Source organism: Glandiceps talaboti, chromosome 3, assembly GCF_964340395.1.
Source record: "Glandiceps talaboti chromosome 3, keGlaTala1.1, whole genome shotgun sequence".
Taxonomy (NCBI): domain Eukaryota; kingdom Metazoa; phylum Hemichordata; class Enteropneusta; family Spengelidae; genus Glandiceps; species Glandiceps talaboti.
Window position 1 is genome coordinate 28,638,380 of NC_135551.1, and position 11,606 is coordinate 28,649,985.

Sequence of the window (11,606 nt, forward strand, 5' to 3'; positions counted from 1 at the left end):
GACTGTCTTACAAACTAGACCTCCAAGTCTGACCGAATACGCGTACGAGCTGTCTGTATCGTTAGTTATTTTGAGAAACGGAAGTCAGGTTTGTTTGTCGGTGTAGGATTTCGCTACTCCAGTAGAGCAACGCCTGTGTAACCTAATCGGAGCTGCCAATTTATGTTTCTTTCCTCACATTCTGTTCGGTAATCAGAGAGATTGTTTATAACATTAGAACTTTCAGTAAAACAAGTGAACGGCCTGCGGACTGAAGAATTCCGAGATCGAAAGATGGAGATGATTTGGAGCCGGATGATCGAAATGAAAGTGAAGCGGTTTTAGAAACTGTCAGGGCTATACATGTTAAAAGCTAACGTGTTTGATCAGGCCGGGAAATGAAACTTACCCAAGCTTTCGTTACCTTTGATATTGGTAAAAACGACCGCGTGACGAGAGCTGAAAGTATTAGTGGTTTGGATGTTTCATTTGATGGTAATTGAGATACTCGTCGTTGGTTTTCATTTGGGGTAAGATCACCAGAACTAGATATTAAATGAAGCCAGCGACAATACTCTAGGCAGGAAACTTTCGCTTAAAATAGAATATACCAATATGCATTTACATGTATTTCAGGCCTATGATGTAGTAGTCTGTAAGGTACGCCGTCACGACGTATCTTACAGTCTAATGATGTAGGTACGCGGCCATGATATGTCACATGAACGAAACATGGCCACTTTTTTTTGAGAGATCATAATATTGCTGATTGGAACGTCCATGTCAAAAAGTTCCGTGGGCACAAAGCGTCATGGGAAAATAACTATATCTGGTACACCTCACTTTAGAAATTTAGCTGGAACACAAACGTTAATAATAGGGTGACCCTGTCTTTCCTCGTTCAATCTTGCATTAGTAATGTAAAGAGTAATATATATGTCAACATAAACAAGAAATTGAGGAAAGTTGTTGTTTTTTATTTGAGAGTGAATAATTTGTTTGCTCTGAATCTTGGTGTAGAGTTTACGAATATTTGATTAGATTACCTGAAATAAGTCAATGTGGGATTAAAAACTGAAAGATACATATATATTGCCAACAGAAATAAAGTATGATATCCCTCATTTCATAAAATGTGTGTTTTTCAGTCCATAAATTGAATTTATACGATGAAATGAGGGTAGAACATATACTACATAACTATCTTGAATCCGCTATTTTGTCATGTATTCTATGATCTCAGAACTATCAACATCACACCCGTGCTAGTACTACTTTATGATGGACGGGGTTAGGTTATCCTCATATCGGACTGTTCAAGATGACGTCATGCGTGCGCCATCACATTGTTCAATAATAATGCCTTTGTTTTTATCAAACAGTGTAACGTTCTTTTTTTCCCTTGTATTTTGTGTAGTAGCCATACGGTACTTGTTTCACATAGTTGTAAGGCATTTCCTATACAAATGCTCTATTTTAAGATAAAACATGAATTTAAAGATTTCGTCAGGTCATCAAGTCCAGTGCATATATACTTTATATCCCAAGCATTTCATCCATCCAAAACCCACTCATATCCACCCATTCTTCCTCCTTTTCATTCAACGTTCGTGCATCAACGTTTATGATACTCATTTACCATCCCAGTATGTAGCACGCTATAGCTACTAGACGCAAAATTACACCCGAATCATATTCATACATGAACTCAACGTTACATCTCAACAACGACTTCAGTGAATATTTTGCCCTTTAATTTGTTTATTCTCAACACCAAAGTGGAAAAAATGATAAGTGTGTATAAAGACATGCAAAGTTCGCATTAGACCCTCTAAGAGTGACGATAACCACAATTAATCAAATCACATTAAGGTAGATTGCATGTTAGGGACGAATTTCACTAAGAATCGAAGTTCTTAAAATCTCTCCAAATTTTGCCATGTGGTAGTTTACTTCTGGTGCTTTTGAAATAATGAAAGAAATTTGGGGTCCATCGTCCTGTTTTCAAGGAAATTGAATATTAATCTCAATTTATTTTGAGATGTTTATTTTACCATAGAATTAACACATACAATATTCGGCGGCCATATTGGATTCTAAAATGAGTTCATTTTCCAAACATTTTGACCTTTATTACAAAATTTTGTTCAATGAATGACTCCTGATTTTAACAATGGTTGGAGTTTTCTTAAACGAAGTAAGAGTTAAACATTTTATTCCGTGGATAATTGACACAAAATCAGAAATCAGAAATATTTTCTAGATAACTGCAATTCGAGTCATCAGGGTATAAATCAGATAGTTTTTTTTAACGCGTTCAACATGTGATAAAAATTAAAGAGCAGGAAGTGACGTTGTTACATTGTAATAGAAATACACAACCAAGTCTGCAGCAGACAGTGGGTTTGTTTTCTAGATGTGTAACATTATTCGAACATTATGATCATATAAAGGGAAAATCTAGTAATGTGATTTGACGTGGTAGTTAGAACTAACATACATCCTATCCTAATAAATTCAGTAATTATAAACGTTTGATTATTATATTTATATCAGATTTAATGAGTGTTTGCCAGGTCAAATATTTTAGATATGCATAATTCGGTTTTCCAACCCAGTAGTGATGGGAGACATAGCTTCGATGTACTCCATCAGGACATCAGTGTCCAAATCACCTGTGCAAGAGAAAGACGTAAACAAGTAAATCATTTTGAACATGTTTTTAATTTAATGAACTTTAATTATGAATAATATACAACCATGTTTAACCAGTAGGACACGGGTTTAATCATAAAGGTATTTGCTGACTGGAGAGTTCCTACTTTTGTGTTTAATTTGAATCTACGTTTTGGATTTATAGCACCACATTGTGTGTACAGCTGTATAAATACATTTACTAACAGGTGATTCAATATTGTTCAGGGTGTTAAATATTACGATTAAGTCATTATATCTAATAAAACATGGTCTAGCTGCACCTTTAATTATCAATGACGCCATAGTTACCTGGAATTTCGTAGGAGATTCGTTCATCTACAAACATAGTATACCCGTCACCACCATTGGCAAGATGTGTAGGCAAAATCAGTTTATACACACGCTCACGTTCGACAGGACGAAACTCGGGAACCCGACACTCAGAGCACAGTGTATCCAGTTGGACGACGCGTTCTCCAGAAGGCCTGTCGAAGTCATAAGTAACTCTTATACCTGGAATGGAAAAAGCATGGAAAGAACGTTGGATTTGCTTTCAATGTAAATATTGAGAAACAAGAGTCACATTTTCTATATCAAGTACGAGCACTTATTTATCGTATATATTTATATCCGAGACTAGTTTTCTTGTTAAATATCAATAGAGCTTCAGTCGGTTACCCCTGACAATGTAATGTCACATTGGTTCTAAATATTCCGAATAAAGAAATAAGCCTTGACTTCAAGACTTTCTAAGAATCAGAATTTTGAAGTAGTTTCTCCGCATTTCCTCATCTATCTATCTCCTTCTTACTACACTTCAACTCCAGGCAGAGTCCAATGAGCGTTTTCATAGTGTATTTATTGCAGTCGATTGTCTTATTGTCACAATAAAGTTGAATATAACAGCTATAAGCTAACAAATAGTGTTATGTATGCATTTCGGATCAATGTTAGAAGAAACACACAAGACAGACAGACAGACAGACAGACAGACAGACAGACAGACAGACAGACAGACAGACAGCAGGAAGACACACATCTATAGTCAACAGTTAGACATACTAGAATAAGATGACATTTATTTACAAGGCTAGACATATGGTGACAGACAGACAGACAGACAGACAGACACACAGACACACACACACACACAAAGAGAGAGAGAGAGAGAGAGAGAGAGAGAGAGAGAGAGAGAGAGAGAGAGAGAGAGAGAGAGAGAGAGAGAGAGAGAGAGAGAGAGAGAGAGAGAGAGAGAGAGAGAGAGAGAGAGAGAGATCTAGGAGTACCTGACACTTGTAGAAATCGTCCACTGGGATCTTCATAGATAATTTCTGACACAGCTTGCTCGAATACTTTAACCAACGTTTCACCAGTTATTTCGATCAAATCTATTGTATCTCGGAATGGTATAATATTTAAGACATCACCGATGGTAATGTCAGCTATAAATAAACAGAGCGAAATTGATTCAAATCAAAGTCATGGTAAATTTTATGGTGAATTTCAAACTTAACAAACATATATGTTGAAGGATGTACTTATGAATGACTTCAATTTCAGCTATTGAAGAGGTGGCAGTTTCTATCAAGTTCAAACCATATTTGATGGCATATGCGTGCCATAGCAAAGTATTGACTTCGTACTTACATGCACCTCCATCTTCTGAGACCTCTACAGAACTTTTTATTCCTCCAGCATTCATGATAGCCATAGTGACGTCATTCCAACCTTTCGCCGTCGGTTCTTTGATATTTTTGTAAACCATGGCATCAGTGATTATGTTGCCTAGGTTACATTCATATAAACGACAAAGTTCACGGTGACCATTCATGAATACATGTGTTTTACCAATAATTTCGGTTGTAAGTTTGTCGATTTGTGCAGCCCATTCTTCAATTTCTTCCAAGACATTGGGATCTACCGGGAATACATGGAATGGAAGATTAACAGCTAGAATTTATAGTGAATTACGTATCCCTGTAATATGAGATATAACAATGCATGTGTAATGGGTGGAATGTTAACTATGGAAAAGAAATGGTAACTAACGTGGTGATAAAAAGTGTTATCGAGGTGGTGGTGGTGGTGGTGGTGGTGGTGGTGGTGGTGGTGGTGGTGGTGGCGGCGGCGGGTAGTTTTTGATGGTGTAATGGTTGCGATTGATTGTGTCGTGGTCGTTATGACTACACGAAGTGAGTGTGACAGTGCTTGCAGTGGCAATGGCGATAGTGGCTACGATGGATCGTGTTGGTGGTGATAATAGTGATGACAGTAGTGGTGTTCGAATACGAAATACATGTAAATGACTTAGGTTAATACCCGGGGGTTAATATCACAGAAAATATCTCTTAAAAATAGGATTGATGGCTGAATTGCAATATGTTGTATAACTATGTCATCAGACACATTTCATATAATTTATGATACCTACCTTGTTCCACCGTTTTGTCTAATAAGACAGGATTTCCATCCCAGGATATCACATCTCCAGCAGCATCAAAGTTGACATTAAGCACTCCCAGATATTTACCAAATGCATAGTCTTGTACAACGAGTACATTTTTACCACTGGTGCTGTCTCCCCCAGGGTGTCGAACCAATGGATATTCACCAGAGGGATCCTCGTTCGATGGTGGTTCACCTTAAAATGAAAAAGTGAATTCCATATACAATTAGACATATTGTTTAAAGAGTGACTGTCATTTGTAGAAGTGACGTACTGTACGTACTTTGAGAAATCTAGCAATCAAAATAATTGTAGTCGACGTACAGAATTTATTGCATCAAGTGCCAATGTGACCTGGTCTATGTGACAACCGAATTCGCAGTATTCCTCAGTGATTGACCTCAGCAAAAAGAAAACTTCGACCGATGAGGGCGCAGTCGACTAGTCGCACTAACATTTCGTTGTGCTTGGAAACGATTTTTTTCGGACATAAAAACACAATCAAAACCAAGGGCTTCCATTCTTAACAGCCGAGTTCGTGCAGTGTTGAGGGAAATGATATCACGAATTTTAGAAAAAGATTCGTGGAACATTTGTCCAATTAATTTAAAGCTATGAAACACATGGGTAAAGGGACTTTCGAACTCTTTTGAGGATTGTATTACTAGTATTCAAATTACATCCGGGCACTCTTGACAACAAATCACTATGCGCATTTCGAAGCCCTGGGTTAGTCTTTTAGTTTGTTCCACTTCTCAAATTACGTCGCAATTCATTTTTTTCTTCATCAAGATAACTGAAATCGTGGCTTTGGCACTGTAATCTTAGCAGATATCTACATTGTTCATTTTAGTGTACACTTTGGATTTGAATTCGCGCATGCATTCCTGGTGACAGTTGTGCTTTTAAAAAGTATTTGCAGTGACGTCATTCTTAAACTACATGAAAAGCAAAAATTAGACATGAAATCACTTACCATTATAGAGGAATGTGTTTGTATGACCGCCAACAACTACATCTACACCATCAACCTCTTCAGCAATTCGTACATCCATATTAATTCCGGCATGTCCAAGGGCAATGATTTTGTTAATGCCCTTGGCTGTTAGACGATTAACTTCTTGGCGAACTGATTCAACCTCGTCATTAAATACCAAATTACCTAAAAGAGGAAACAGTGCAAGATTAGACCTTTTTTTCTGCGTTTGTGACTTAGTTCAAAGGCTTTCGGTAGCATATATGGTAGATACCCCCCCCCCCCTCCTTCGTTCTTTTATTTGGTGTACATCCTTTTGTTGCGATTGTGCACGTGGTCTATTTTCAACATTATGAGTTGATTTTGACTGTATGAGTAATTTGTTTATGTATGTATGTATGTATGTATGTATGTATGTATGTATGTATGTATGTATGTATGTATGTATGTATGTATGTATGTATGTATGTATGTACGTACGTACGTACGTACGTACGTACGTATGTATGTATGTATGTATGTATGTATGTATGTATGTACGTACGTACGTACATGTATGTGTGTATGTATGTATGTATGTATGTATGTATGTATGTATGTATGTATGTATGTATGTATGTATGTAGGCAGGTAGGTAGGTAGGTAGTTAGGTATGTTTGTATGTATGTATGTATGTATGTATGTATGTATGTATGTATGTATGTATGTATGTATGTATGTATGTATGTGTGTGTGTGTGTGTGTATGTATGTATGTATGTATGTATGTATGTATGTATGTATGTATGTATGTATGTATGTATGTACTTATGTATGTATGGTATGTATGAGTGTGTGTTCCGGTTACCCGACCCACCTAGTTTTTCACGGCGACCCTAAACTTTTGTTTACGTATTCGAGAAAAAAATAATAAAATCGCGAAAATTGTGAAGTCTCACAAGAAATAGTGGATGCGGAAACTGACATCAACTTAAAAAGACAATATAAATTGTTCTTCCAATCTGTAATGGCTGTACATCTGTTGAGAAGAAACCAATAACACAGAGACCATATGGAGAACAACGGAAAACATAACTACCTGAACTAGACACTCACATATGAAAAACGTAATCGGAACCGCCCATTTTTTTGTTAGGTCCAATAACAGTGTAGAAATCTTTTGACAGTTCAAAGGTCAAAATGACATCATTTGTCTCACCTGTATCTGATAAATCAGGAGTTTCTGTAGTAGTGTATCCCACAATGCCAATCTCATCACCGGATGGTAGTGTTGCTATGACAGATTTCGTAAACAAATCTTTGATCTGTGGTTCACCTGAGGCATCAATGTTACTAGCAATCATTGGGAATGTGATGTTATTGAGATAGTCTGCCAATGTCTCAATACCGTTGTCAAACTCATGGTTTCCGAATGCCTGAAAAGAAATACAGGCTTTTGTCAGTATTTTTTTTACACTTTCTGTTATCAAACTATACACTGAGGACTTATATAAGTATAAAACATATGTCATACAATGCAATGTCTATATACCTACGTATTGTATAATATCTAATAATCATATTTTTCTCCAAATATGTATCTTATACCTGGTCTTCTCTAATGATTACATGTAATAAACATCATTGGCTTGCGGAGAGGGGAAGAGGGATAATAGATAGATAGATAGATAGATAGATAGATAGATAGATAGATATATAGATAGATAGATAGATAGATAGATAGATAGATAGATAGACAGACAGACAGACAGACAGACAGACAGACAGACAGACAGACAGACAGACAGACAGACAGACAGACAGACAGACAGACAGACAGACAGACAGACAGACAGACAGACAGACGGATGGATGGATAGATTACCATGGCGTCATATCCTATCATGTTCATGAAATGAGACGAAGCCTTTCCTTCATACAGATAAAACCACAGCGTGCCTTGGAAGATATCCCCTCCATTCAATACAAGTACGTTGTCAGTTGACCCTTTCAGTTCGTTAACCTTTGTCACAATTCGGGGAACTCCGCCATAGCATTTCTGCTCTAACTTGTCCTCTTCACTGCAATCGCCGCCATATTTGTTATTTTCGGCAAATCGTGAATGTACGTCATTGTTGTGTAGAATGGTGACTTCCAAAGTATCTGAAAATAAGATAAATACAAAACATAATGAGTTAGGAAGTTTTGAGATAATCGTATGTCTCATTCACACAACGTTAACAGCTGTTTTGAGATTATCGTATGTCTCATTCACACAACGTTAACAGCTGTTTTGAGATTATCGTATGTCTCATTCACACAACGTTAACAGCTGTTTTGAGATTATCGTATGTCTCATTCACACAACGTTAACAGCTGTTTTGAGATTATCGTATGTCTCATTCACACAACGTTAACGTCTGTTTTGAGATTATCGTATGTCTCATTCACACAACGTTAACGTCTGTTTTGAGATTATCGTATGTCTCATTCACACAACGTTAACGTCTGTTTTGAGATTATCGTATGTCTCATTCACATAACGTTAACGTCTGTTTTGAGATTATCGTATGTCTTATTCACACAACGTTAACGTCTGTTTTGAGATTATCGTATGTCTCATTCACACAACGTTAACAACTGTTTTGAGATTATCGTATGTCTCATTCACATAACGTTAACAACTGTTTTGAGATTATCGTATGTCTCATTCACACAACGTTAACGTCTGTTTTGAGATTATCGTATGTCTCATTCACACAACGTTAACGTCTGTTTTGAGATTATCGTATGTCTCATTCACACAACGTTAACAGCTGTTTTGAGATTATCGTATGTCTCATTCACACAACGTTAACAGCTGTTTTGAGATTATCGTATGTCTCATTCACACAACGTTAATAGCTGTTTTGAGATTATCGTATCTCATTCACACAACGTTAACAGCTGTTTTGAGATTATCGTATGTCTCATTCACACAACGTTAACAGCTGTTTTGAGATTATCGTATGTCTCATTCACACAACGTTAACAGCTGTTTTGAGATTATCGTATGTCTTATTCACACAACAGCCGTTATAGTAAGTATGTCAAAAAAGTATATATTCCATCGTTTTTTAAAATTAAAAATCTTTCGACAGAGTTCAAAATGATAACAACGAATATCTATCATGGTTTATCAAATGAGATTGCAAATTACTTACCAGAAACTTGTTGGATTGCTAGCTATAAGAAAACGAAAATCCCAACATCAGTAGATGTTTCAGCAAAGCGACGAATCAATATTGGTTATGATATAATAGCGCAATAATGGCTCACAATCAAGGCCGAAATTAAACATATACGTACGCTTACTCTACATTCATCACCCACTACAGTCTATATTCTGTTATTCACACTTGACACATTTGACACTTAGTATTTAGAGAATATACAATGCAAATTAATTGTTTGTTTGTTTGTTTGTTTGTTTGTTTGATTGTTTACAAATAAACAAATGCGAATATACATCAGCGACATGTGCGTCCACATACAAAAATATGGAATGTAAGGCCATATGTGTAAAATATGGAATGTAAGGCCATATGTATAACATATGGAATGTAAGGCCATATGTGTAAAATATGGAATGTAAGGCCATATGTGTAAAATATGGAATGTAAGGCCATATGTGTAAAATATGGAATGTAAGGCCATATGTGTAAAATATGGAATGTAAGGTCATATGTGTAAAATATGGAATGTAAGGCCATATGTGTAAAATATGGAATGTAAGGCCATGTGTGTAAAATATGGAATGTAAGGTCATATGTGTAAAATATGGAATGTAAGGTCATATGTGTAAAATATGGAATGTAAGGCCATGTGTGTAAAATATGGAGTGTAAGGCCATATGTGTAAACTATGGAATGTAAGGCCATGTGTGTAAAATATGGAATGTAAGGCCATATGTGTAAAATATGGAGTGTAAGGCCATATGTGTAAAATATGGAATGTAAGGCCATATGTGTAAAATATGGAATGTAAGGCCATATGTGTAAAATATGGAGTGTAAGGCCATATGTGTAAAACGTGTTTGTGGATAATAGAATATGGAATAAAATAGGTGAATGTAGAATAATAAACTAAACAAACTTACGCAAGGGAATAAAATATAATGACACAATTAATTTTGACATTGATTGGTTAAAATGTTTATTTAATTTTCTTCTTTTGAACTTTCTATCGTATGCGATTTAAGACATTTATTTCATGGTTGTGAGTTCTGTTTGAAATAAAAGAATCCAGTAATTACAAATTCATGACAGTAGAATAGTGTTGTTCACAGAATCGCATAAATAAAACAAAATATGGAAACAATCACCAATACCAGATATACCTGTTTAAATTACAATCCTTCATAATGTTTCGTCTACTTTCGTTTGCAGAGAGTTTAATACCCAGTACTGGGCTCGTTTGGCAAATACGTTTATTATAGAACAGTAATGTAAAGAGTCATTCGAGAGTTGCGTGTCACAATAATGGCCAATGGATACCTTGATAGTGACTAGGAGGATGTTCTTGAATAAACTATTCTAGAGTAAAATCAAGCTATCTACGTACAAGGTAAAACATGTTTAAATTTGATGCAGGATAAAAGTTCGATAAATCTAAACCACCACCCGCCTCTGATGGGTTTAAACCTAAAAGTCCCTCTTCGCTTTTAGAGAACATTAAAGGTGTGTGTAGGGGTGGGGGTGGGGGGGGGGTCAATTCTATAAAGATGAATCAAGTTTGGTGAGTTTATGTATGATATGACTTACCGATTGCACAGTAACACCGTAGAACATGGTGATAACGAACAAGCTGAATATGAACCGTGCCATCATTAGTGGATTTCGTCAGTACACGACAACGGGACCTTCAATGATAAGTAATGCCCCATCCCACGTATTATATATACTTATTCTTTATTTATTTTTAGTTCTTTATCACTTACAAAGGAAACATGTGTTTTTTGGAAACTAAACAGGAATGTGAGCGTACCATCAACTATTATAATTTATCTATAACTGTGACAAAATTACCAATGGTTTATACAAATGTCTGCATAAATTACCTATGGGGCCAGACAAAACAATTAATGTGTTCAACTTTCCCAATGGCTACTCGTGTTTTTGTAATGGGCTTGCACCCTCATATGGCCACAAACATTTGTCAATATATATATATATATATATATATATATATATATATATATATATATATATATATATATATATATATATATATATATATATATATATATATATATATATATACATTTGTCAATATATATATATATATATATATATATATATATATATATATATATATATATATATATATATATATATATATATATATATATATATATATATTGCGCTCTCCCACTGCGGTATAGAGCACTGTCTTAGCAGATTGATACTCACCGATATATATATATATATATATATATATATATATATATATATATATATATATATATATATATATATATATATATATATAT

At 35.4% G+C, this 11,606-nt stretch overlaps 2 protein-coding genes across 3 annotated transcripts in view; both read right to left on the reverse strand.

The window, feature by feature from the left end:
* The window catches only part of LOC144453984 (vesicle transport protein SFT2B-like), a 12,069-nt gene extending 12,003 nt beyond the window's left edge, over window positions 1-66 (reverse strand). Inside the window, exon 1 of the mRNA XM_078145365.1 lies at window positions 1-66. This exon is cut by the window's left edge and continues 77 nt beyond it. The gene's annotated coding sequence lies outside the window, so the exon portion shown is untranslated.
* Window positions 67-1,734: 1,668 nt separating this feature from the next.
* Window positions 1,735-10,976, reverse strand: LOC144432694 (snake venom 5'-nucleotidase-like). Of its 2 annotated transcripts, none has more exons than XM_078120959.1 (10): window positions 10,875-10,976; window positions 9,280-9,297; window positions 7,962-8,239; window positions 7,296-7,512; window positions 6,099-6,284; window positions 5,108-5,317; window positions 4,324-4,593; window positions 3,963-4,118; window positions 2,986-3,189; window positions 1,735-2,654 (listed from the first exon to the last, which is right to left on the reverse strand). In XM_078120959.1, exons 1-10 carry the CDS (start codon window positions 10,942-10,944, stop codon window positions 2,566-2,568), a joined length of 1,698 nt encoding a protein of 565 aa, XP_077977085.1. In that variant the 5' UTR covers window positions 10,945-10,976; the 3' UTR covers window positions 1,735-2,565. The 2 variants fall into 2 exon arrangements, with proteins under 2 accessions (XP_077977085.1, XP_077977084.1); XM_078120958.1 differs by having other exon boundaries at window positions 9,280-9,301; window positions 10,879-10,972.
* Window positions 10,977-11,606: the final 630 nt, after the last annotated feature.